We start from the raw sequence: 27,275 nt of genomic DNA, 5'->3' as shown, positions 1-27,275 counted from the left end.
AATCAGGCCAACTTGAGCGCCATTTGCTCAAACACACCCAATCTTCCTTCCTGCCCCGAGGCAGGGGAGGGTCTCACCCTGTGTGGGGCCTCTGAAGTTACTACCAAACAGGGCTGCAGACAGTCTGTACTCTTTGGGGAATTGGGAGGCTCCCCAAACTAGGAGGTATGGCTCATTACCTATGACACACCCCTCTACCTGAAACAGTATCTCCCTAACCAGTGCTACCTCAGGCATTAGAGTGGTGGCTGCTGCTCTTCCCTAAGATCAGAGTCACCTGGAATTCCCATCATGGTTCAGCAGAAACAAATCTGACTAGCACCCATGAGGACACAGGTTCAAACCCTGGCCTCGCTCAATGGGTTAAGCATCTGACGTTGCTGTGGCTCTGGCGTAGGCTGGTGGCTACAGCTCCAATTAGACCCCTAGCCTGGGAACCTCCATATGCTGCAGCAGTGGCCCAAGGAATGGCAAAAAGACCGAAAAAAAAAAAAAAAAAAAAGACGAATCCTCGAAATCCATTTTGGGGGTATTTTCTTTTGGGGATACTTTCCAAGTACATTGGCAGGGTCCTGAATCAAAGTAAGGTCGGTGTATTTGAAGGGTTTTAAGCAAAACACAGATACCATCCTCAGAAAATTTCAGACACAGAACGAGGTATGTTCCAGCCTAGCCCTAAGTGTTCTGGGAGTAGGGCATGGACTTCAAGCTACAAAGACCTGAGGATCAGACAAGCAACACTGAAATACCCCTGGGGCTCCAGCATTTGGGAGTCAGAATTTCTCATGATACTTCTGCAAACTGAGTCAGTGGAAAACTTGATCAGACTTCAGATAAGACTACTGAGCCGATAAACTGATATATTTCCTACCAGGGGAAAGGAAATAGAATATTTGGGTTTTTTCTTTTTCCATTTTTGGCTGCCTCGTGGCTTATGGAGTTCCTGGCCCAGGGATCATCAGATCTGAGCCGCAGTCTCCACCTAAGCTGTAGTTGTGGCAATGCCAGATCCTTAACCCACTGTGCCAGGCTGGGGATCGAACATGTGTCCCATTGCTCCCAAGATGCCACCGATACTGTTGTGCCATAGTGGGAACTCCAAAGGAAATGTACTATAATAGTTTAAAACCGTGGGAGATGAAAATACAAGATTTTTGTACTTTCTGTCTATACAACTTCTATCTGTGTAACTGGGGAGGCAGAATTGGGATGTGTATGAAAAAAGATTGGCCATGAAAGGAGTTCCGGTCGTGGCTCAGGGGTGAACAAATCCAACTGGGAACCAAGAGGTTGCGGGTTTAATCCCTGGCCTTGCTCAGTAGGTTAAGGATCCCGCGTTGCCATGAGCTGTGGTGTAGGTTGCAGACGAGGCTCAGATCCCTGAGTTGCTGTGGCTCTGGCTAGGCTGGTGGCTACAGCTCGGATTCAATCCCTAGCCTGGGGGCCTCCATATGCTGCGGGAGTGGCCCAAGAAATGGCAAAAAAGACAAAAAAAAAAAAAAATGGCCGTGAATATAATAGGTGACGAGGGTTCATTGTCTTCTCACTCCTTTAGTATATGTTTGAAATTTTTTGTTTTGTTTCGTTTTTTCATTTTTTTTAGGGCCGCACCCTCGGCGTTTGGAGGTACCCAGGCTAGGGGTCTAATCGGAGCTGTAGCCGCCAGCCTACGCCAGAGCCACAGCAACGTGGGATCCGAGCCATGTCTGCAACCTACACCACAGCTCATGGCAATGCCGGATCCTTAACTCACTGAGCGAGGCCAGGGATCAAACCCACAACCTTATAGTTCCCAGTTGGATTTGTTAACCACTGAGCCACAATGGGACCTTGAAATGTTTTAAAGAAGGCAGGGGATTTGAAGCTTAGGCCAACCTGAACCCCAGCAATGAACACCTCCAAAGGGCATGTGCCAGTGCTGTGTTCTAGGGCACGCCGTGAACATTCAGCCGTGCTGAATCCCAGCCCCACTTCCCACCAACAGTAGGACTTCAGACAAGTTCCTTAATTTTCCTCTTCTGTAAACAGGGAGAATAGCAACCAGTTCCCAGGATTCCATGCAGATTAAATGGTAGATGTAAAATGCCTGGCACACATTTCAGTGCACAGTAGCTTTTCCAACTACTATTTACTAGGGGATCCCAGGTGGCATCAGCTCTCAGGAGCTCCTGGCCTGAGTCCAGAGTTCAACTCCCCAAACCAACCCTCTGGATTCTTTCATTCCTGTCTCCCACCAGCTGTTCTCACTTCAGTTCCCTTCCTTCCTTTCTACTGAGGTCAAAGAAAGGAGGGAAGAATAAAAACAAGCGACAGGGACATGCCCTCTCTCTTCAGGTTGTCCGGGAAAATTCCTGTTTCTTTTCCAAGTCCCAGATGAAATACCATCATTGCTCTACTGTAGGAGGCAGGGCAGAGGTAGGAGGACACCCATCCTCACAACTCCGGGCTTGCAGTGTGTACAGCTAGCACTGCAGCCTAGACGCCCTCACCTCTGGGAGTTGGCGGTGGCACTCTTGCTCCCCCTTTTTCACCATAAGAAAGTAAGGCTCAGTGAAGTTAGTAACTTCTCAGGGTCACCCAACCAATGAAGTGATGGAATTGGAACTCCAGCTGACTCCCAAATCCACTCCCTTGAGTGAATGAATGGAAGATTTAGGAAAAGAGGAAAGAAGGGAATGTGAAGGGAAGAGAATGCCTAGAGACAGGCCCTCTGAGGCTCCAGGCAAAATCCTCCCCTTGACCACAAAGGCCTGGTACCTTCTGGGGTAGGGGTGGGACACAACTGAGAACAGAAATTTTATCCCATAATCACTCTTCAAGATACAGGGCTTCCAGACCTTCTCTGTAGCAGCATCTTAAGTCTGGGGGTAGATTCCAGCGGGAGCATCAGTTCTGCTCTTGCAGGAAAGCCAAAGCGAAGCCAGGAAGCTGGCTGGCTTCTTACCCGCCAGGTGGCAATAGGCAGACCCAGGGCCAAATCATACCAGGTCCTAGCCACCGCAACTGGCCAGGCTCGGGACAGCACTTTGGTGGGGATGCGTTTTTTGTTGTTTTTGTTTTGTTTTGTTTTGTTTTTAGGGCACCCATGGCAAATGGAAGTTCCCAGGCTAGGGGTCGAATTGTAGCTATAGCCTATGCCACAGCCACAGCAACGCCAGATCCAAGCCACGTCTGTGACCTACACCACAACTCACGGCAGTGCCAGATGTTTAACTCACTTAGTGAAGCCAGGAATCAAATCTGAGTCTTCATGGATACTAGTAAGATTCGTTATTGCTGAGCCATGACAGGAACTCTGAGAATGGGTTCTTAGTACTCAGACCCAGGAGTTCCCATTGTGGCTCAGCGGGTTATAAACCCAACTAGTATCCATGAGGATGCAGGTTGGATCCCTGGCCCTGCTCAGTAGGTTAAGAATCCCGTGTTGCAACGAGCTGAGGTATAGGTTGCAGACGTGGCTTGGATCTGGTGTTGCTGTGGCTGTGGTGTAGGCTGGCAGCTGTAGCTCCGATTCAACTCCTAGCCTAGGAACTTCCATATGCTGCAAGTGCGGCCCTAAAAAAAAAAAAAAGCAAAAAAACCCATTCACAGCCGGTTGTGTTCACAGACCTTTCCCCAGGGAGAAGGTGGCTGGAATAAAAGACAAGTGCAGCCCTAAGTCCTGCTGCACTGTCAGCACCTCTGGAGGCAACAAATCCCTAACCCCATGGGGCTGAGGAATGACAGCTTTCCACAGCCCCAAAATTAACTGATCCTTCCTCCGCATTCCTAACCTCAGCCTAAGCTACTCCAGAACAGAAAGGCATGAGTCAGACTGCCATTCGAAACCTGTCTCTGTGTCACCCGGAAAGTCACTGGAGAAACATGATGGGAATCCAGCGGCATAGAGACAGCACCTTGCATTGGGACAACCACCTTCCCTCGCCAGCGGGGGTCCCACAGGGACCCCGAGCCTCAAGAGAGAGGTCAGCTTGACTGTCTTTGCTGCTGCTGCACAGAATTCTGCCCACGTGGTCGTTTTCCATCCCTGCAGCTAATGTGACCCAGATTTACTTTCAAAGAGCTGGAGCCGAGCCGGGGGTGTGTAGCTACAATCCATTCTGCCCCATTTTCAGGGACTCTCTCCTGTTCATCTCTTCTGCTACTGAAACAGAGTTCCAGGACAGGGCCAGGCACTCTGAGGATACTGCCAGGAAGAGGTGGTGAAGCTGGAAAGGAGGGGGAGCCTCCTTGGGCTCAAAGCTCGAAAGCATCAGGGCAAGAAAGGTCGCTCACTCAGGCGTAGGGATTCTCAATGGAATTATTTTTAGGGCTCCATCCTCCATCTCCCACCCCTGCATCCTCTTCTGCCCATCATGGCTTGACTAGAAACACACACACACACACTTCCATCTGCTCTCTGAGAAAGCTCTAGAGTGAACAAAAGAAAGGGAGAAAACTAAAAGGCATGGCGCCCCTTCCTTGCTCACCTGAGAAACTTCTGGCTTCCTGGGTCCCCACTGCCCTTCTAGTTGCCCAGGGAAGACACAAGGAAGGACACGCTAAGTAACAGACCCCCGTGTTAACCCATCTTTGTCTAGCATGTTCTGACTCTCATCCTGTGATCATCTGAAGCAGCTGTCATCATCTCCCTTTTACAGAGAAGGAAACTGAGGCCCTAAGAAGTCAAGACATTTGCCCAAGTTTTCTGACTGCAGATCCACTTGTCTCCACAGTGCCTGGCACATCGCTGGGACTAAACCCATTTTTTAATTGAATGAATGAATGAACAAGCAGAGAGGCACCTTCTCAGAGTTTCCACCCTGGAGGAGGGACCATGGGCACAGAGTGAGCAGGCGCCTTCCTCTACCAGGCATGAGCTCTCAAGCCTGTCTCCCCAGGGGTGAGCCCTTGAGTGTCTCCAGCAGCTAAGTTTAGGCTCTGAAGACAGGAGCAAACACCAACAAGCGAGCTGCGTTTCACAGCCCTCACTGAACCTCTAGCTTCGAGAGCCTATGCTCTAAGAGTGAGACCCCGGGGCAATACCAGGAAGGATGAGATGGGCTTCCTGACTACAGGGAGCTCCAGAGCTGGCCGGGGGTGGGGTGAAAACAATGAGCTCTAATATAAGGCCAGCTGAAACAAGGGCTGGGTAGAGATACCATTGCTGTTGGAATGGAGAAATCGGGGAAGGCTTCCTGGCAGAGGCCACACTGGCGCAGATGCTGGGGATGAGTTTACCAGCACCTGCCAAGAAGCTCCTGAGAACAGATCCTATAGATGCTTTCTCCTGGTTAACGAGGAGGCCAGTCCTCGGCCCTAAGTCACTGGGCTCCCTACTTTCACAATACAAACAGGAATGCAATGATTTTTTCCTTTCTGTCCTCTCAACTAGGCTGAGTCCCATGAAGAAGGGATCACATCTTCAGTCATCTTCAAGCATCAGTGCCAACAACAGGGAGGGTCCTGAATATGTGATATTAGATGGATAAATACCTCATTGCTAGGTAGGTGAGGAATCCCCCCTCACCGCCCCGACCCCTACACCTAGCCCAGCCCCTAGCCCAAACTAGGTCCCTTCTTCCGGACACTTTACTGCCGTCTGCAGAAAACTTGTCACAATAAATACACATCTACCATGAGAAAGAATGGCGCCCCCTAGAGTCATGCCGTGTACAACCATGAACCACTGTTCTGCCTCTGGTTTTTTCCTCCCGCTCCTCAAAAGCCCCAAGGGCTTCTCTCCTCTCCCCTCTGCTGCCCTGTGGGGTTGTGTTCCTTTAACCCTCCCCAGCTCCGGCCTTCCACGTCAGCCCTCCGCCCCCCCCCAATGAATAAGCATATTCCTATCGCTGTTTGATAACAGCTAAAAGACTTCAAAGAGGCAAAGCTTACTAGATCTTTGCTTCTGCCTTTTTCTACAGGTCAGGATATTGCAGCCTCTCCCAGAAGTGACCAGAAGGACTCTCTGGTGAGTCTGGAGACCAAGTCAGCGATTTAGATTGTCACCTGCAGAAGATCTGGGCTGGCCTGGTTGCCAGGGATTGCCTAAGGGAATGGAAATAGCAATGTACCTGGATTTAGATCTGGGTCTACCAGTCCTGTGTGACTCTAGGCAAGTCCCTTAAACCCTCTGGGCCTCAGATCCTAACACGTGTCCTACCCACCACACTGTTATATGAAATCTCTCTGTAAACCATAACACTGATCAACAAAAAGCCTTTCTCATTAATGACCATTGGTCCACTTCAGCGTGGCTGGGCTTAAGGAGTTGAGAATAGGGTTGGCAAAGAAGACAGAGAAAATGGAGGGAAAGGACGATGCTGTGAAGAATTGGGTTACACATGCATGGAGCCCCTAGAATCTGTTTTGATTCTGTAGACTGAGATCAGCAGTTTTCTCGCCCCGACATGCCTCTCCATCTGAACAGCAGGGGGATGCTGCTGGGGTCCCCCATCAGGCCCCTCCAGCATGCAGGAGGCCCTGAGACCCGCGCATGACACCGAACTGGGCCAGGGACAGGGGAGGTCTGTGTACTTGGTGAGACTGACTCAGACACCCCCACTTGGCTTCAGAACCCAGGCCCATAGGGAAGCCACAACTGGCTTCCAGGACAAGACTGACTTCATTTCCTCCCAGAATGTAAGTTCTAACTTCAGAGAGCTTCAGAGCACACGGGGGTCTCCCAGACATGCTCTTTCTGCACCTGGCAGGAAGCAGTTCCCGAAGAAAGAAGACTGCCTTTTCTAATCACTCTGGTAGAACCCCCACGACGTTCTAAAATCACGGGACGATTTCAGCCAGGCCCTGAAGTCACAGTCCTGCCCCTTCTCTGCTGCCTCTCTTCTCTCCTGCTAACGAAATAGGCCCAGCTGCAGCACCCAAGTTATTTTTAACCATGGCAGAATCCCCATTTTCAGCCTCAATGGCCCAGCCCCCTCCTCAGTCACGTGGCAGTGTCAGGATGTAAAGAAGATCAGCCGAGGATGCAGGAAACAGCACAGCCCCGGCCATCCCTTCGCTCAGCAGACCCGGCAGCATCCTTCGGGATTAAGCCCCCTCGAGTCCACTCCATTTCTGTTCTAGACAGAATATTAAACAGCAGGCAAATGCCCCCTTGGGGCTCTTCAGAGAAGACTGGAAGGGGGATTCATCAGAAAGGGATCTATAAGTACAGTCATCTGTCTCTATGTTTGGGGGATTGGTTCCAGAACCCCAACGGATACCAAAATCCACAGATGCTCAAGTCCCTCATGTATAAAATCATGCAGTGCGGCGGGCGCTCCACAACCACGGGTTCCACATTTGTGAAGACGGAAGGCCCACTGTGTGCACGCGGGCTGGAGGATGGGGCTGAAGGGTATAAGGAAGGAAGAAGGAGGCCTCCTTTCTGCTGCCTTCAGGAGAATGAGGGGTTTGTGAGTCCAGAGTCCCCTGGGTGGGGGCCCTTCAAGTCGATGAAAAATAAGGCCCTTCCTGCATGGGAGGGTCAGCCTGAGGCTCCCCTGACTGGCTCATGCCATAGACCCAAAGGTCTTGAGAAGGACTAAAGGGTCTTTCCTCCAAGGGCGTACTGCCCACCAGGAGGAGTTCAGAGTCTCCAGCCCGTCTTCTAAGTCTCCTCCCTTGAAGCTGACTCCCTCTAAAATGTTTCCTGATTCCTTGAGCCCACATAACCCTCACCCCATCCAGCTTTCCATTACAGCCCACTGCCTGTTCCTGGATCACAATCTGTCACATGTTATCCTCTGAGCACTCCCTGCCTTCATTCATTCAATCCTGGTTGATCTCCAACATGCATAAGGCCCTGTGCCAGGAGCTGGGGGTAAAAACATAAACAAGACACAGTCCGGAATTGCTCACAGTCCTGCGGGAATGACGGGCACCCTGTGGGATAACTGCTCTGAACCAGGGAACACAGAGAAGAGGCAAGTATGAATGTGAGAGCAGAGGAGGGAGCTCCGGATACCTCTGGGGGCATTAGGGACAGAGGAGACGGCGCTCACAAGAGGAGGAGGAACGCCTGGCATCTCACAGAGAAGAAAGTTCAGGCCTGGATCTTGCAAGACACACACCTGTGGGGGTGGAGGTACAGCCACGTGTGGCAGGGTGTCTGGGGGCAGGGGTGACTGTGATGGGTGTTCATGCTATAGCCTCTATTCCACAGGCGATCAAGGGCCAGAGGAGGTTTATGAGCTGCTGAGTGACCAGGATCAGGTTTGCATTTTTGAACAAAATACTCTGTCAGTCATGTGGAGGAAGGGGGGTCAAGACCGGAAGGAGGAGAACTATTATGCGGTGGCTGGAAGGTCCAGGTGAGAGATGATGAAGCAGTGGAGGGCAAGGTGCATTGTTTGAGGGACACAAAAGAGGCAGCAGGACAGGCCTTGGTGATGGATTCAAACAGGGTGATGTCACTGAATGTGCTGCAAGCACTGCTTTGTCTGTCTTTCTATCTGCACCCTGGCACCAACACCTGCTGAGATGCTGAGCACAACCCACGGAGGAAGCTCTGGATGCCTTCGGTGAAAGCAGCAGAGAGAGCACTTTTCCTTTACAGAGCCAAGAACCGTGCCAAGAGCTTTACATACATTATCTCAACTAGTCCTCCCAACAGCCCTGCACAGGAAGCATTTCCCAAGATGAGGAAAGTGAGGTTCAGACAGGGTGAGGGACTTGCCCACAATCACACAGCTGGTTGGTGGCGGGGCCACAGTCCAGCACCTCTCCTGTCTGGCTCCAAAGTCTGGGCTCAAGACCACTGCGCTGCACCGCTCTGCTGCTTGGCAAAGGGGCAGCAGCCCCAGCCCTCACCCTGCAGAAGGGTAAATGCGGACCACATTTTAGAAAGCAAAGTGAGTGAAACTGCCTTTTCAGAGGACTTTATTCCAAGGAAATAACTCAACAGAAGTCAAGCATTGTTATTGATGAAGACGACTGCTGCAGCACTGCCTATTACAGCAAAAAAAAAGGTAAACAGTGAGTAGGATTTTAAAATCATGAAATATTATATAGCCTTTAAAAATGGTAACTATGAAGTCTAAGATATAATACGGAAAATCTTTTCGAAGTAAAGGTAAGTGAAAAAGTCAGATCCAGAATGGTACATGAGCCGTGAAAGCAACTACGTGGAAAATATAACTGCATGGGGACAAAGCAGGGAAGAAGATTAAAAAAAAAAAAAAAAAAAAAAAAAAAAAAGAACAACGGGTCTCGTGGTCTCATTTATATACAGGGGTTAGGAGTGGCAGACTTTCCTCATTCAAATTTGTCTTTAATGTTTTTTCATTATCTTTCCAGTAGTAATAATATCACACTGGATTCCAGCTGGCTTGTCAGAGAGCCCTGGGCGGGCCCCTCCACTACCCCCCGCCCCCGGCCAGCGCACCCATGGCACCTGGCTCACTGGGGGCCTCTCTTACCAGCGACTCTGACCACAGCGCGTTCTGCAGGGTCCAGCACCGAGTCCTGGCTTTTCCGCTTTTTCTGCTCATGCAGTGGCAGGTTCCAGGGTAAGGTGTCCCCTGGGGGACAGGGAGACAGGCTCCCTGACCGCTCACTCCTGTAAGACCGCTCGCTGCGACAGGACCGCTCGCTCCGGCAGGACCGCTCACTGAGCGTTTCTTCATCGGAGGAAGACATGGCCCAGGCAGGGGCTGCGGCAGGAGGGCCTGGGGGCCCAGGGAGAGGTGATCTGTAGGAGAGAGGAGTGCACATGAACAGACCGAAGGGGGTGGCAAAAGGAACACTGGGACTTGGGATGCAGAGGTTCTAGTCCTGGTTCTGCATTGACTTGATCTCTTTATCTCTCTGAACCTCAGTTTCCTCATCTGGATAATGGGAATAATGATACTACAGGACAAAACTAATTCATAGGGTTTGAGGGAAATCACGGGAGGTAATATATGTGAAGGTGTTTATAACCCTTAAAACACTATGTTTTTTGTTTTTTTTTTTCTTTTTAGGGCCACACCTGTGGCATATTGATCCCAGGCTAGGGATCAATTCGGAGCTGTAGCTGCCGGCCTACACCACAGCCGCAGCAACGTGGGATCTGAGCTGCATCTGCGACCTACACCACAGCTCACGGCAACGCCAGATCTTTAACCCACTGAGCTAGGCCAGGGATCAAACCTGCATTCTCAAGGATGCTAGTCAGATTTGTTAACCACTGAGCCACAACAGGAACTCCAAAACACTATGTATTTTTATTTTTATTTGTTTTATTTTTTTGGCCACATCCTCGGCATGCAGAAGTTCCCTGACCAGGGATGGAACCCGAGCCACAGCAGTGACCATAGTCTCTGCAGTAACAATGCTGGATCGTTAACATACTGCACCAAAAGGGAATTCCAAGGAGTTCCCATTGTGGTGCAGCAGAAACAAATCCGACTAGTAACCATGAGATTGCGGGTTCAATTCCTGGCCTTACTCAGTGGGTTAAGGATCTGGCATTGCCATGAGCTGTGGTATAGGTTGCAGACACGGCTTGGATCCTGTGCTGCTATGGCTGTGGTATAGGCTGGCGGCTATAGCTCCGATTCAACCCCTAGCCTGGGAACCTCCATATGGCGCAAGTGCAGCCCTAAAAAGCAAACAAAAAACAAATAAAAAAAAAATAGGGAACTCCAAAACACTATATAAAAATAGCTCCTATTACTAGTAACCACTATTACTGTTACCTGGTACATTTGAAGGATTAGGCCTACAGGTCCCACAGAGAGAAAGATATGGATTCAAATTCTACCCCACCATTTACTAAATGTGTGACCCTGGGGAAGAAGCCAGTTAACCTCTTCGAGCCTTAACATCCTCATCTATAAAATGGGGGTGATAATAGCACCTAACTTCACAGGGTTGTTTGCAAGGAATAAATGAGATCCTACAGGTAAAACATTAACAATGCCTGGTGTTCAATAAGCACTTAATAAACAGCATCTATTATTACATTCCTGTTCTACTTACCTCCCAGGAATGTTATAAGGATAAAATGGGGCAACAGATGGGAAGCATCTTCAAAAAGCTAAAGCACAATCTCAATGGCAGGCATGAAATAAAGCATGAGCTAGAACAGGCAGAAATTCTTTATTTCTCTTATACTGTCTCTGCCAAATACATTAGAAACAGTACTAAACTTGAAGACAGACCTCCATACAGCTTCTGGTTTGGCCACTTAAAATTGGTGTGATTTGGGGCAAGTCACTTCACTTCTCTGAGACTCGGTTTCCCCATCTACAAAATGGGGGTCATATTCCAACTTCTAAATTGATGTTTTAAGAACATAGTGAAATGCAAATGTAAAAAACTGGCTGGTATCATGCACGGCACACAACAGGCATTAGGTAAAATGTTCATTTGCCTATTCTAAGGGCTGTTGTGGAAAGAAGTGGCGTGGGGAGGTGGTAGAGAAAATAAGTTTTTCTGGTCAGTTTAGCTAGTAGAGGGATCAGAGTGGAATACAATCACTCTGGGGCCAGCTGGGCTCCACCAGACAGACTGGGCAGCCTTCCCTGGGCCAGACCAAGCTCACTTCCCAGAACCATCTGCTACACATGGCCCACCCCCTGAAGGCCTCATCAGAGTCAGGGAGGTACATGCCTTCAGCTACCAGCCTCCCTGCAGTTCCCAAATCCAGCTCCGGTATCCAGCTTTCACTTTGGCCCCAGGGTCCAGAGAGAGCAGATGACTGTTGACTTTCCCTATGGGGAATGCCTGCACACAGGGCTGTGTGGAGGCAGGGGCGTGGCCTAAATGGCTGGACACCATGGATCTCTGGGCACAGCTCCTCCTGGATTCTGGGACTATCAGCCTGGAGGCAGTAAAGGGCAGAGACAGCCCCCCTGGGTCACTGGCAGATCCCCAGCACAGGCACAGAAAGACAAGAGATAACAAAAGAAACATCAAATGGTGCAGGAGGCCTCTAGGCAGTCTCCGGCAAGCAGAACAACCCTGCCAGGGCACCTCCTGTGCCAGCAGCATTTGGGCCTTCTTCCCATGTAAGATCAAGAAGGAACCCAGCCCCGGAAGGCAGAAAGGCAAGGACCCAGGTCCTCCTGGCACAGCCTTGCCTTTTATCCTAGCATGAAACCCCCATTACCTTCAAGGGCCCGCCTCCCACCTCTTCTAGCCAAGTCAGGTGCAGAAACTACCGCCCCCACCTCGGGGAGATTCAGCAGTGCTTCCATCCCTACCCTCAGCCCAGGGCAGGAAAACGCCCCTCCTGTCGGACCACCTGCTTCTCCCAGAACCGCCCATTCCTCCCCGGACGCCCATTTTACTACAAAGGCCGGTTCATCCAAGGCCTCCTCCCTGAGAAACCGTCCCTCCTAGGCTTTACCAGGTCAGGTTCCCGACCCCCGCAAACACCTGGATGACCTCGGGGCTCTCGTCCCACCCCTCGGTCACCTAAGCCACTTCATCAATCCCCGATTCACAGGAGCGCGCGCCCACGCCCCTAACCCACCTCGAAGGTCGCAGGCCAGGTTGGCGACAGGCACCTCACCTGGAGCTTTCCCGTGGCGGGCCTACCCTCTCGCCCCTAACCCTTACCCCATGCTGGGGGAGGGGCGCACCGGGAGCCAGGGGAGACGCGGGTGGGTCCGCGTGCCCGCCGCGCGCGTCTGACAAAGAGCGGGGCCGCGCCATGCGGACGCGCGACCAAGGACCGAGCCAGCTCCGGGGCCAGCGGCCGAGACCTGGGGCCGGGAAGCCACGTTCCCCGCCCGGCCTCTCCCGGCCCGCGAAGGCTCGATGTCCCATTTTCCCGGAGAACACGCCTCCCTTTGGCCCGGGCAGCGCTCGCCTGGAGAACCCCGGGTCCGCGCGCTCGGTGCTGCCCGCCGCTCGCCGCCCGCCGCCGGGGCTGCAGGTGCGAGGCCCGGACGGCCGCGATGCCCGCGCCTGTCAACCCGCCTTCGCGATGCCGTCCGCTCCCCAGGCTCGGGCGCGGCCGCCCCACGCGATCAGGCACCGCGCCCCGGCCGCCTCCACGAACCCCGTGCAGCCGAGCGGGGAGCCTGCCGCAGCCCCGCGCCTTACCCTGGGAGCCGGAGCGGCGGAGAACCGGCGGCGGCCGCGCAGCAGCAAAGGCGGCGGCAGTGGCGGGGCGCGCCCCGGGCGGGAGCGCAGCGGAGGGGAGCGCCGCCGAGCCGAGGGGAGCGGCTCCCACAATGGCCGAGCTCGCGGCGCCGAGCCCCCCGCCCCCCGCGCCCTAGCGGCGGCGGCTGAAGCGGAGCCGGCGCAGCCGCCCAACCCGCTCCCCCACCCCCGGCGCCGACGCCGCCCCCCGCCCCCCGATGCGCGCTCCTCGCCTTGCACCCCACCCGCGGCCCCTTCCGAGTGCCCTCCGCACTGACCCCGCGTCTCTCGCTGCCCACGGGTCCTCTCTCTCGGTCCTTACCCCCGTGACTCCTCCCCTGCGGCCGCGCGTGTTCTCGAGGCCAACTCACACCCCCACAGTCCCCGCCCTCGGCTCCGGCGCCCTCTCTGTCCCGGCCCCGCGGCCTCTCGCTGACCTGGGCCGGGCTCACCCGGCCCGCCCCCTTGGAGCTCCTCATCCTGGATCCCTGGGTCGCTGTCTCAGGCTTGGGACCCAGTTCTCTACCTGCCCCCCTTTTGCCTGCTTCCCCTAAACCCATATTCCCTCCCTGTTCCTGGGGCTCCTGTTTCCACTCACTAGAGCGCCCTGCCGGTCCACTTACCCGCAGGGTTTTGGGAACAGAATGTAGGAGGGACCAGAAGGAGGCCCCATCTTCCCCGAGGGGTAAAGGGCAGAAGGGAACCAGGCCTCAAGAAGAAACTCAGACGCTGGTTTAGACAAGAGTGGCTCCATTCTGAGCCTCGGAAGAGCCTTCGCCCCCTGAGAAAACATTTACTGAGCTCCTTCTGTATGCTTTGCCTAGTAATACATTAATGTAAGAGCCAGGAGTGCCTTCACTGCTATCCTAGTACAGATCCAGAAGGGAGGGTGTTTGCCTAGGAATCTGCACAGCAACAGCTACCATTTGGGCGGCCCCCCTGGGGACTGTGCAAGGTGCTTCACTTGCGACCTGCCACATCTCATCCTCACTATGCTGTTTATTCATTCATTTGTTCATTCAACAAATCGGTACCCTTGCTAAGCCCTGTGTGGGGTGCTGAGGATATAGTGATGAGAAAGATGCATATGGTCCCTGCCCACTGGCTGCAATGGGCTTAGCAGTAAAGATGGACAAGTAGTTATAAATCATAGCACATCCCATGAGGCAGTATTAAGATCAATACTCGAATTTCTGGATATATATAGAAAGAGATTAGATGATTTACTCAGTCATCTGGAAAGGAAGTAGCCAGTCCAGCACTGGAATCCACATCTTTATAGACTCCCCGTCCTGTGTTCTTTCCACCATAACTGTGGGGAAATGTGGGTTGGACCAACTTACAGAGACCCTTGACCTTCAAGCTAAGAAATTTGCTCTAAATTATGAGCAGCCAAGGAAGGTGAAAAGCAAAAGAGTTAGAGAAACCAAGGACAGGTTCAAGATAGGTGTGGATAATTATGCTGAGTGGCTACTGCCATGGTCTTAGCAAACGGTAAAGAAGCTTGGATCCCGGGAAGGGATGATTTCCATTCACTGAAACCTTCTAGAATTTCTGTTTGCATGCATTCTCCCCCATTAAATTATGGAGAGAAACTCCCATTTACTAAACTCCTACTAAAGACTAGACAATGCCCTGGGTATTTAGTGTATATTATCTTGTTAAAACCTCCCCATAACCTTGTGCAGTGGGTGCCGTTGTTATCCTCATTTTGCAAATAAGGAAACAGAGACTGGAGTTCCCGTCGTGGTGCAGTGGTTAACGAATCTGACTAGGAACCATGAGGTTGCGGGTTCAGTCACTGCCCTTGCTCAGTGGGTTAACGATCCGGCGTTGCCATGAGCTGTGGTGTAGGTTGCAGACGCGGCTCGGATCCCGCGTTGCTGTGGCTCTGGCGTAGGCCGGTGGCTACAGCTCCGATTAGACCCCTAGCCTGGGAACCTCCATATGCCGCGGAGCGGCCCAAGAAATAGCAAAAAAAAAAAAAAAAAAAAAAAAAAAAGGAAACAGAGACTTTGAGAGGTTAAATAGCTTATGAAAGCCCACAAAGCAAACTAGTGTTGAGGTTTGGTTAGAGGCAGGCCTGCCTCCAAACCTCACACTCTAACCATCAATCTGCACTATTCTGAAGCCAAGGAAAAGAACCCAAGTCCCTTGACTCAGTCAAGGAAGTTTTCTTTTCTTTGGACCGCAGGTACTGCTTACACTTCCAGAGAAAGGTCAGGGGTCCACAGTTGTAATCTAAACGGTACCTGGGCCGGTGGTGCAGGTCCCTGTGTAGGAGGTCTCTCCACAGAAGCCTGCAGAGGCCTCTGCCCAGGAGAATTCTCCAGCCCGGTTCCAAAGCTCCTTTATGCCTTGAGGCATAAAGCTGAAGACGCCATAAAGGAATCATTCTTAGCTTAGAAATGAGTACAAAAGCCTTTCCCTGGTGAGAGGGGAACATGGGTGCCAAGGGGGAAGAGAAGCTGAAAGCATAGCAAGAATGTGGGGAATCTGGGTTGGAAGCTGAGTCTCCACAGGGGCCGGGGGGTCTGTGGGCAGGGCCTTGGGAGATGGGGTTCAGCTGAGTGAGGAGAGCTCATGGGGGAGGGCTGTCAAGTCCCCCAGGAAGCCTGTAGCCCCAGCTTCTCTGGCTAGAGAGCTTCTAAAGGTTTTCCTCCGCTCCGACCTCAATGTCGTACCCGAATCTGACCAACAGTCCTGTCCTGAATTATTCATGCTGTGGGCTGTGAGAAGGTGGAGCTTCCGGAAGCTTCTGCACTTGGGACTTAGGACGTTCAGTTGTGTCTCCCTGGGGCTCCAGCAGTGCCACCCTGGGACTGAGCTGCTGGTGGAAATGTGCCAAGCTTTTTGCAGCTGGCCGCTGGCCAGTAACCCTGGGCTACTGGGCTTTGATTCATTTCAGCAGTTTTTTATTGAGGAATACTATGTGCTGGGGACAGTTTTGAGTTCTGTTGGGAACACGGACGTGAATCCGATCAGGGCTTTGTCCTTGAGGATTCACAGGATGATAAAGGAAGCAGGCACTTGGAAATGTCCTCTGAGCCTGATAAGGATTCCCCTCTACTGTCCCTTATTTCACCAACTGAAGATCTCCGCCAATTCTTTCCAGAAGTTAGTGGCCTTACAACTAGGAACCTCTTACCCTGTACACCTGAGCGGGGTCCTTTCCTTGGAGAGGTGCCAGAACAACTTCTCATGCACGGGCCTATTTGAAGTTCTGAACTGGGTTCCCAGATTGCTGCTTGGGCCACCAGCTCTCCAGACACATCAGAAGAATGACACACTCTCTAACCCATCCATTCCACAAACACTATTAAGCATCAACACAGTGCCAAACACTAAACTGTGTGCTGATACATTTGAAAAAAATTTTTTTAATTTATCTTTTATTTAAGTATAGTTGATTTACATGTACTGATTCATTTTTAAAATGAACTAGAGGAGTTCCCATCATGGCGCGGCAGAAAAGAATCCCACTAGGAACCATGAGGTTGCAGGTTCGCTCCCTGGCCTTGCTCAGTGGGTTAAGGATCTGGCATTGCTGTGAGCTGTGGTGTAGGTCGCAGACGCAGCTCGGATATGGCATTGCTGTGGCAGCAAGAGCTCCAATTGGACCCCCAGCCTGGGAAACTCCATATGCCGTGGGTGCGCCCTAAAAGGACAAAAAAGACCAAAAAAAATAATAATAAATAAAATGAACTAGAAAATGCGGTGTTGCTCACAGTCTAGGTGGGAGACGACAAGCAAAAGGGCAATTTTAGTTTCACTGACTCATGCTGCGATGGGGAAAGTACAGGATGCCCTGTGAGGCAGCACAGAGAAGGGACACTTTTTAGAAGCTTCACAGAAAACTTTGCTCTGCCATACCGGCTTTTCCTTCCAAGATACTCCTCTCTCCCCACCTGTTCCTCTGGACCCTCTGGAATAGGACAGGTGTCTGACCAAAAGTGAAGATGATAAAACATGGGCATGGGTAGACTAGAGCCCTGTAAAGGACGCGTATCCAAACAGAGGGAATAGCACAGAATCCCCAAGCTGAGAGGGACCTTATGGATTTCTAAGCTCCGCCTAGAGCATTATCCTCCCACCTTTCTCTGATTCCTCCCATCCATGCACCAATACCGTCCAGGCTTATATCTCATCTCTCTCTCCAGCTCTCATCTCTCTCCTCCCAGCTCCAGACTCACACCCGGCTGCCTCCTTGACATCCCCATCCCCACCTGGATGTCTGTTAGCACCTGAAATTCAAAATGGCCCACAGAGAACTCTTTTTTTTTTTTTTTTGCCTTTTTAGGGCTGAACTTGTGGCATATGGGGGTTCCCAGGCTAAGGGTGAAATCAGACCTGCAGCTGCCAGCCTACACCACACCCACAGCAACGCCAGATTCTATCCACGTCTGCGACCTACGCCACAGCTCACAGCAATGCTGGATCCTTAACCCATTAAGCAAGGCCAGGGATCAAACCCACATCCTCATGGATACTAGTCAGGTTCATTACCACTGAGCCATGACAGAACCTGCATCCTCATGGCTGCTAGTCAGATTAGTCTCCACTGAGCCACGATGGGAACTTAGAACTCCTGATATCTGCCCCCTACCACCCACAAAACCATTCCCCTCCCCCTTCTTGGCCATCTCCAAAAACAGCTCCACCCCATGCCCATTTACTCAAGTTAAAGATCTAGTAGTTACTCTTGATTTTTCTTCCCCTCTTTCCCCTCATCCCTGTCAGAAAGATCTGACAAACTGCCTCCATTATGTATCCCAAATTCATCTACTTCTTTCATTTCTCTATTCCTCCCTCAGTCCATCACTCACCTGAACAACTGCATGAGCCTTCTGAATCATCTCCATTTCCACTCTTGTTCCCACTTCATTTCAATCCACAAAGCAGCCAAAAGTGAATCTTTTAAAACATACAATCATTTCATGTCATGCACAGTTTCAATTTGTACTTAGAATAAAAACTTGTGGAGTTCCCATTGTGGCTCAGCAGTAATGAACCTGACTAGTATCCATGAGGATGCAGGTTTGATCCCTGGCCTTGCTCAGTGAGTTAAGGATCTGGGGTTGCCGTGAGCTATGGTGTAGACCACAGGTGCAGCTCATATTCTGAGTTGCTGTAGCTGTGACATAGGTCAGCAGCTGCAGCTCCAATTCAACCCCTAGCCTGGGAACTCTCATATGCAACATGTGCAGCCCTAAAAAAAAAAAGAAAGAAAAGAAAAGAAAAAAAGAAAGAAACATAAAAAAGAAAAGGAAACTCATGATAATGGTTCATGATGCTTTACATGATCCAGCCCTTGCCTCAATAATCTCAAGATCTCTTGGTCTCTGGATTTCAGCAAATCAGACCTTCTTCCTGCTCCTTTAATAAACTAATCTCATCCTCATTTTAGGATTTTGCAAAGCTATTCTAGCAGCCTGGAATTTCCCTCCCTAAAATCTTTGCATAATTGCTGCCCTTTTCATCATCCAAGACTCAACTTCCAAGTCACCTTCACGAAGAGGCCTTTGTGGACCTATCTAAACTAGCCACTTCCTTTAAACTTTATTTCGTTCATAACATTTATCATTTTGCCATCATCTTGCTTATGTATTGACTTGTTTATTTTCTGTTTCCCCCACCAGCATGCTTCATGAGAGTGAGGACCCTGCTATATCCCTACAGTGCCTGGCACATGGTAGGCTTTCCACAGATACTTGTCAAAAGGAATAAAAGCTTAAATAAATGAATCAAGGCAGTGAGGACAGCAAAGGAAGAGACTTACCAGAAGAGAGATCAGTGAGTACAAAGACCTGAGGTTGAGAAGGTAGGGTGCTCAAGAAATTGGCAGCAAGAGCAGACAGCTTAATGGGTACATTGCCCAAAATGAGGCTGGAGGAGTTCCCATTGTGGCTCAGTGAGTTAAGAACCCAAACTCTCTGTGAGGATACAGCTTCAATCCCTGGCCTCGCTCAGTGAGTTAAGGATCAAGCGTTGCCACAAGCTGTAGCGCAGGTCGAAGATGCAGCTCAGATATGGTGTTGCTGTGGCTGTGGTATAAGCCAAACCTTCAGCTCTGATTCGACCCTAGGAACTTCTATACTCCACAGGCGCAGCCATACAAAGGAAAAGAAAAATGTAAAATAAAATGAGGTTGGAGAAGTAGCCAGGAGAGATAATGGAGAATGTTGGGTTTCACACTCTCCCAGGACCTCATTGTATGACAGCAGCTCATCTGACTCCAGACTCTCTCCCAGATTCCATCTGGAGCCATTGGAGAGTTGATTTTTTTCAGTTATAATGAAGTTTATTTGACATATAAAATTGTAACATATTTTAAGTGTACATCATGGTGATTTGGTACAATATACATTGAGAAAGGATTCCCCCACCCATCTATTTATTTAACATATCCATCATCTCACATATTTATCTTTTTATTTTTTGGAGGGGTGAGAACATTTTAAGTACTACTCACTTGGAAAATTTCCATTACATAACACACTGTTATCAACTATAGTCATCATATTTTATATTTGATTTTCAGAACTTGTTCATCTTATAGTTGAAAGTTTGTACTCTTTTACCAACCTCTCCCTGCTTCCCTCACCACCCTTTCCCAGCCCCTGGCAACTACTTTTCTACTCTCTCTTTCTAGAGTTTGACTTTTTTCCCTAGATTCCACACATAAATGATGTCATACAGTATTTGCCTTTCTCTGTCTGGCTTATTTCACTTATCATAATGCCCTTAAGGTCCCTCCATGTCATCATAAACAGCAGATTTCCATTCATTCTTATGGCTGAATAATATTCCCTTGAATAGATATACCACAACTTCTTTATCCATTCATCTGCTGATGGGCATTCAGATTGTTTCCAGATCTGGCTACAATAAATAATGCTACAGTGAACATGGAAGTGAAGATATCTCTTATATTCTGTTTTCGTTACCTTTGGATGTATACCTAGAAGTGAGATTGCTGCATCATATGGTAGTTCCACTTTTATTTATTTTATTTTTTGCTTTTTTTAGGGCTGCACCTGCAGCATATGGAGGCTAGGGGTCTAATCAGAGCCACAGCTGCCAGCCTACACCACAGCCACAGTAACTCCAGATCTGAGACCCACCGAGCAAGGCCAGGGATCAAATCCGCAACCTCACAGTTCCTAGTCAGATTTGTTTCCACTGTGCCATGACGGAAAATCCTACTTTTAATTTTTCGAGGGACTTTCATTCTATTTTTCATAATGGGTGCATCAATTTACATTCCCATCAGCCATGCACAAGAGTTCATTTTCTCCACATCCTCACTAACATTTGTTATCATTTGACTCTTTTTTTGCCACACCCATGGCATGCAGAAGTTCCCAGGCCAGGGATCAAACTCCAGCCACAGTAGTGACTACACTGAATCCTTAACCACTAGGCCACCAGGGACCTCCTTACTTGTCCTTTTGATGATAGCCATTCTAACATTTTAATCAGGAAAGGGACTTCATCCAATATGCATTCTAGGATAAAAAAATCACTCTAGGTGCTCTAGGAGAAGAGACTACGGGGAGGCTAAACTGACTGAGAAAGCCACTGATAGGTGCCAGTTAGAAGACATTTAAACTTGTCCTGGCAAGACTGGATTAGGTCTTGGACAAGAGTGGTAGTGGTGAAGGTGGGGAGAAGTGCATAGCATTAAAGGTATATAGAAGGGCATAAACAGGAAGTTCCCGCTGTGGGTCAGCAGTTAACAAACCTGACTACTCTCCATGAGGATATGGGTTCAATCCCTGGCCTGGCTCCGGGGGTTAAGGATCCATCATTTCCATGAGCTGTGGTGTAGGTCACAGACGCAGCTGGGATCCCGGGTTGCTGTGGCTGTGGCTGTGGCATAGGACAGCAGCCGAAGCTCTGATTTGACCCCTAGCCTGGGAACCTCCACATGCCACAGATGTGGGCCTAAAAAAGAAGGAAACAAAAAAAAGGTCATAAATAGGACTTAGGATGAACTAGATTTGGAGGGTGAGGCAGAAGAGGTGCCAAGAATGACTTCCAGATTTCTGTCTCTGGCAGATTAATGGTGTCATTCTCGAAGGTTACATAGAAGGAGGAGCAGATTTGAGAGAAAGATGCTGTGTTCATTTTTAGACATGTTCCCTTTGAAGTGCCCTTGGGCTTCCCAATGGAGATAGCCAGGTCTGGAGCTCAGGAGAAAGGCCAGGGCTGGACATAGATTTGGGAGTTGTCTGCATCAGGAGAAAGTGAATCCACGTTGCCTTCACCCAGGGCAAGTATAAAGAGTGAGGAGAGAAGAGAACTGAGGACAGAGCCCTGAGCTGTACCAACAGTTAAGGGGTAGGTGGAAGAGAAGAACCCAGAGAGGCAGGAGAAAAATCAGGAGAGTCAAGGAACAATGGAGAAGCCACATTCAGTAAGGAGGGGAGTGGTTGAAAAGTTGAACACGGAAAGGAATGAAATTGACATTAAGTAAGCCAGTCAGTGATGGCTTTTCCTCTGGTCATGAGGACCGGGGACCACTTCAGACCAGAGAGAGACAAAGAAGATTGGTTAAGATTCTATAGTCTCCTGGAGTTCCCTGGTGGTCTAGTGGCTAGTATTCAGCACTTTTACCAGTATGGTCTGGGTTCGATCCCTGGTCTAGGAACTGATATCTCACATCAAACTATGGCACGCTGTGGCTTACTCTCAAAAGATTCCTTACTCTCAAGACTCCTTACACTCAAAAGAGTGACAAGGAGACATGTAGGCTATTGCTTTCCTTATTGTTGTCATCATCACTGCTGTCATTTCAGCTACTTGACACAAGAGACCTTTGGATTTTGTTGACAATGAAACATTAATTAATTAAACAAGTACTTATTGGAGCCTGTCGTGTGCTAGGTATTGTTAAAGATACAGTGATGAAAAGACCAAAGAAGTATCTGCCCTCATAAAACTTAAACTCAGGGAGTTCCCATCATGGCTCAATGGAAACAAATCTGAATACTATCCATGAAGATGTAGGTTTGATCTCTGGCCTCATTAAATGGGTTAAGGATCTGGCATTGCCGTGAGCTATGGTGTAGGTCGCAGATGTGGCTCGGATCCTGTGTTGCTGTGGCTGTGGCATAAGCCAGCCAACAATAAATAAATAAATAAATAAAACTTAAATTCTAATAAGGGATACAGATATTAAGCAAATAACTAAATTTGTGCTGTAATGCAGTTATTAATAATTTTTTTGTTGTCTTTTTAGAGCCGCTCCTGTGGTATATGGATATTCCCAGGCTAGGGGTTGAAATGGAGCTAGCCTATGCCAGAGCCACAGCAACTCGGGATCCAAACTGCATCTAAGACCTACACCACAGCTCACGGCAACGCCAGATCCTTAACCCACTGAGCAAGGCCAGGGATCGAACCTGTATCCTCATGGACACTAGTCAGATTCCTTTCTGCTGAACTATGACGAGAACTCCGAGTTATTAATAATTGATAGGAGGGGAGTTCCCGTCGTGGCGCAGTGGTTAACGAATCCGACTAGGAACCATGAGGTTGCGGGTTCGGTCCCTGCCCTTGCTCAGTGGGTTAACGATCCGGCGTTGCCGTGAGCTGTGGTGTAGGTTGCAGACGCGGCTCGGATCCCGCGTTGCTGTGGCTCTGGTGTAGGCCGGTGGCTACAGCTCCGATTCAACCCCTAGCCTGGGAACCTCCATATGCCACGGGAGCGGCCCAAGAAATAGCAACAACAACAACAACAACAACAAAAGACAAAAAGACAAAAAAATAATAATAATAATTGATAGGAGGAAGAATAAAGTAGAAAGGAAGATATGACGGCGAGAACAGCTATTTTATTGTATTAATTAATTAATTTATTTATTTTGTCCTTTTAGGGACTTGTGGCATATGGAGGTTCCCAGGCTAGGGGTCCAATTAGAGCTGTAGCTGCCAGCCTACACCACAGCCATGGCAACGCCAGATCCGAGCTGTGTCTGTGACCTATACTACAGCTCAAGGCAACGCCGGATCCTTAACCCACTGAGCAAGGCCAGGTATCAAACCCGCATCCTCATGGATCCTAGTTGGGTTTGTTAACCACTGAGCCATGACAGGAACGCCCACACATGCAATTTTAAATTTCCTGGTGTCCACATTAAACAGATAAAAAAGCAAAGTAGTTACCAGGGGTTATGGGCGGGGGAGGGAAGCATAGGCAGAGGACAGGAGATTTTTAGGCAGTGAAACTATTCTGTATGGTGGACACACATCATTACACATTTATCAAAACTCCCAGAAGGTACAACACTAAAAGTGAACCTGCAAAGTTCACTGGTGGCTCAGTGGGTTAGGACCTGATGTTATCACTGTTACGATGTGGGTCTGATCCCTGGCCTAGGAGCTTCCATGTGCGAGGGTGTGGCCAAAAAAAAAAAAAAATGAACTTTCATGTAAACTAAGGACTTTGGATGATAAAATGTGTTAGTGTAAGTTCATGGCAGGTAACAGGGTATGGGATGTTGATAGTCAGGGAGGTTGTGCATTTATGGGGGAAGGTTGTATATGGGAACCCTCTGTAGTTTCCATTCAGTTTTGCTATGAACCTAAAACTGTTCTAAAAAGAAAGCCTTTTTTTTTTTTTTTTTTTTTTCCTGTCTTTTTAGGGCCATACCCTTGGCATATGGAGGTTCCCAGGCTAGGGGTCCAATCGGAGCTGTAGCTGCCAGCCTATGCCACAGCCACAGCAACATGGGATCTGAGCCGCGTCTGCGACCTACACCACAGCTCACGGCAATGCAGGATCCTTAACCCACTGAGTAGGGCCAGGGATGGAACCTGTGTCCTCATGGATGCTAGTCGGGTTTGTTAACCACTCAACCATGACGGGAACTCCAGAAAGTCTTTTTTTCTTTTTTTTTTTTTTTAAGTAAAAAGCAACAGATAAAATTAACTTTAACTATATATTTCAATAATATATTTCAAATATTGGTATATTCTGTCTTCACAACAATCCTACATATCTGACACGCCCCTAAATCACCTCTTCAGAATGTAATCGGTATAAAAAATATTACTTACGAGTTCCCGTTGTGGTTCAGCAGAAACAAATTTGACTAGTATCCATGAGGATGTGGTTTCAATTTCTGGCCTTGATAAGTGGGTTAAGGATCCACTGTTGTCATGACCTGTGTGGCGTAGGTCACAGAAGTGGCTCGATTCCCAAGTTGCTGTGGCTGTGGTGTAGGCTGGTAGCTGCAGCTCTGATTCACCCCCTATCCTGGTAACTTCCATATGACGCTGGGTGTGACCCTAAAAAGACAGGCGCACACACACACACACACACACACACACACACACTACTTAAATGTTTAAAATTCTTTTATTGTGAACTGAGTCCTCAGAATCTCATGTGTGTTGTACATGTATGGCCCATCTCAATTTGGAGGAGCCACGTAGAGTAGATTCTGCATTGGACAGAGTAGAGGAAAAACGTTTCAGGCAGAGGAAACAGTAGAGGTGGCAAGGCCGGAATGGCAAGGATAAGTTTTGTGTGTTTGAGGAGAGCCAGGAGGGGCCAGAAAAGAGTGAAGGGTGGGTGGCATGGTAAATGATGAGGCTGATTGAAAGCTCCCCAAACTATGTTCTGTAATACTGCACTGTCTTTTAGGTGTCAGGATTAAAGCCAGTTGCTTTGCAGCTCTTTTTCATTTGGGCAATGGGCTGTGGACATAAGCAGCAGAAAATGGAGCTCAGCCACAGGGATTGGTTCCAAGAGAGACAGTAAGCTCTACCAAGCAATGTGTGCGTTTGGTCACTGCTATATTCCTCGTCTCCAGAATACTATCCAGCCCATAATGCTCAATAATGAATAAATGAATTACTAAATGAATGAATGAACTCTAGTCTCTGAGAGGGTTGGTCAAAACCCTGATGAAATCAGACAAGAGTGTCAGGCAGGGACCAAGTGCCTGGACCTGGCCCAAGATAAAGCTCGGTTATAGGAAAGAGAAAAAGGTCCAGGATTCAAGCTCTGGACTTGTTCTCCACCCCAGTGGGAGGGATCTTGTAAGCGAAGCCTAAGCCAATCAAGACATCAAATTTCTTTCATTTTTTTCTTTTTTTTTTCTTTTTTTCTTTTTTTTTTTTTTTGCATATGGAAGTTCCCAGACCAGGGGTCAATTGGAGCCATGGCTGTGGTCTACACCACAGCTACGGCAATACCAGAACCTTAACTCACTGGGGAAGGCCAGGGATCAAACCCACATCCTCACAGAGACAATGCCAATGCCAATGCAAGGTCCTTACTTGGCCGAGCCATAATGGGAACTCCTGTTGTTACTTTTAAATTTTGCTTGGTTTTGGTTTTGTTTCAGCTTTTGATTACTTGAAAACATTTCATTTTTTCTTTCTTTTTCTTTTTTTTTTTTTTTTTTTTTGTCTTTTTGCCTTTTCTAGGGCCGCTCCCTCGGCATATGAGGTTCCCAGGCTTGCAGCATATGGAGGTTCCCAGGCTAGGGGTCTAATCAGAGCTGTAGCCACTGGCCTACACCAGAGCCACAGCAATGTGGGATCTGAGCTGCGTTTTTGCGACCTACACCACAGCTCACCGCAACGCCGGATCCTTAACCCACTGAGCGGGGCCAGGGATTAAACCCGAAACCTCTTGGTTCCTAGTCAGATTTGTTAACCACTGAGCCACGACGGGAACTCCGAAAATGCTTCATTTTTTAAATTTAGCTTTCTGACTCTGTGCTCGTGCCTTCAACACTTTCACAACAATTTTCTGCTCCTCAATAAGGAAAGCAGGCTCGGCCCCATCATGAACACCCCCCGATGACATATTTTTTGTTTAGACAAGCTCCTAAGAACTTTACCTCTCACCACTCGAACTCCTTTAAGTTGGCCTGGGCACCTGCTGTAGGTAGATTTCAGTGCTTTCCCAACCTTCTCAGTAGAGAGGTAAACGATTCTATTACCAGGAGTTCAGGATGGCCTAGCTTTGTTAGAGGTTGAACTGTAGGAGAACCTTTGATAGTATGTCAAATGCTGAACCCTTCTGAAGGCCTCTAGATGCTGTCTCTAGAAGAGAAAAAAACTTGTTTTTCAACTTAAAATACCCCAACTTTACTGAAGTGTCATTCACAAGCAAATAACATGTACCCATTTTAAGGGTCTGGTTAGAGTTTTGAGAGTTGTATTCACCCCTGTAACCACTACTACGATAAAAATACATAACATGGAGTTCCCATCATGGCTCAGTGGTTAATGAATCTGACTAGCATCCACAAGGATGCAGGTTCGATCCCTGGTCTTGGTCAGTGGGTTAAGGATCCAGCGTTGCCGTGACCTGTGGTGTAGGTCGCAGACGCAGCTCCGACCTGGCATTGCTGTGGCTATGGTGTAGGCCTCAACAGCTCCAATTCGACCCCTAGCGGGGGAACCTCTATATGCCGTGGGTGAGGCCCTAAAAAGCAGGAAAAAAAAGAACTGACCAAAAAACAGAACATATTGTATATCACCCCCAAAAGCTCCCTCAGGCTATCAAACTTTTAAAAAACTTGTTATTTTGAAATAATTACAGATTTACAGGAAGTTGCAAAGGCAGTCCAGAAGGGTTGCGTGTACTCTCAGTTTTCCGCAGTGATTACATCTTACATAATCATAGTACAATATCATGAACAGGAAATGTACACATGTGATGTAAATAGATAGTTCTGTGTCCTTTGATCACCTTTAGAGTCAGGTAACCTCCACTGCCATCAAGGTATAGAGTGTTCTATCACCACAAAGAGCTCCCTCTGTTACCCCTTTGCAGTCACACTTTCCCCCCATCATTCCTATCCCCTGGCAGCCACTAATGTTTTCCATTTCTACAATTTTTTTTTTTTTTTTTGTCTTTTTGCCTTTTCTAGGGCCGCTCCCTTGGCATATGGAGGTTCCCAGGCTAGGGGTCCAATTGGAGCTGTAGCCACCGGCCTACACCAGAGCCACAGCAATGCAGGATCCAAGCTGCGCCTGCAACCTACACCACAGCTCACGGCAACGCTGGATCCTTAACCCACTGTGCAAGGCCAGGGATCAAACCTGCAACCTCATGGTTCCTAGTTGGATTCGTTAACCACTGCACCATGACGGGAACTCCCATTTCTACAATTTTGACTGTCAGGAATGCTATGTAAGTGGAATTGCACAGTATGTGACCTTTCGAGATGGTTTTTTACCCCTCAGCCCTT

At 49.0% G+C, this 27,275-nt stretch overlaps 2 protein-coding genes and 1 pseudogene across 2 annotated transcripts in view; 1 reads left to right on the top strand and 2 right to left on the bottom strand.

Annotated features, from left to right (window-relative positions):
• The window catches only part of MACF1 (microtubule-actin crosslinking factor 1), a 357,742-nt gene extending 344,328 nt beyond the window's left edge, over positions 1–13,414 (bottom strand). Inside the window, 2 exon segments of the mRNA XM_021095983.1 lie at positions 9,402–9,673; positions 13,335–13,414. Of these exon segments, the coding sequence (XP_020951642.1) occupies positions 9,402–9,621 (220 nt within the window). The 5' untranslated portion in view covers positions 9,622–9,673; positions 13,335–13,414.
• On the top strand, positions 12,623–13,333 carry LOC110261393 (translation initiation factor IF-2-like). Its single transcript, XM_021097604.1, has one exon. The coding sequence runs from the start codon at positions 12,623–12,625 to the stop codon at positions 13,331–13,333; it is 711 nt and encodes a 236-aa protein (XP_020953263.1).
• On the bottom strand, positions 25,763–26,874 carry LOC110261392 (annotated as a pseudogene).

The sequence above is a fragment of the Sus scrofa genome, chromosome 6 (genome assembly GCF_000003025.6).
Source record: "Sus scrofa isolate TJ Tabasco breed Duroc chromosome 6, Sscrofa11.1, whole genome shotgun sequence".
Taxonomy (NCBI): Eukaryota; Metazoa; Chordata; class Mammalia; order Artiodactyla; family Suidae; genus Sus; species Sus scrofa.
Note: the sequence above shows the minus strand (reverse complement) of the source record. Positions and strands in the feature narration are given on the sequence as shown.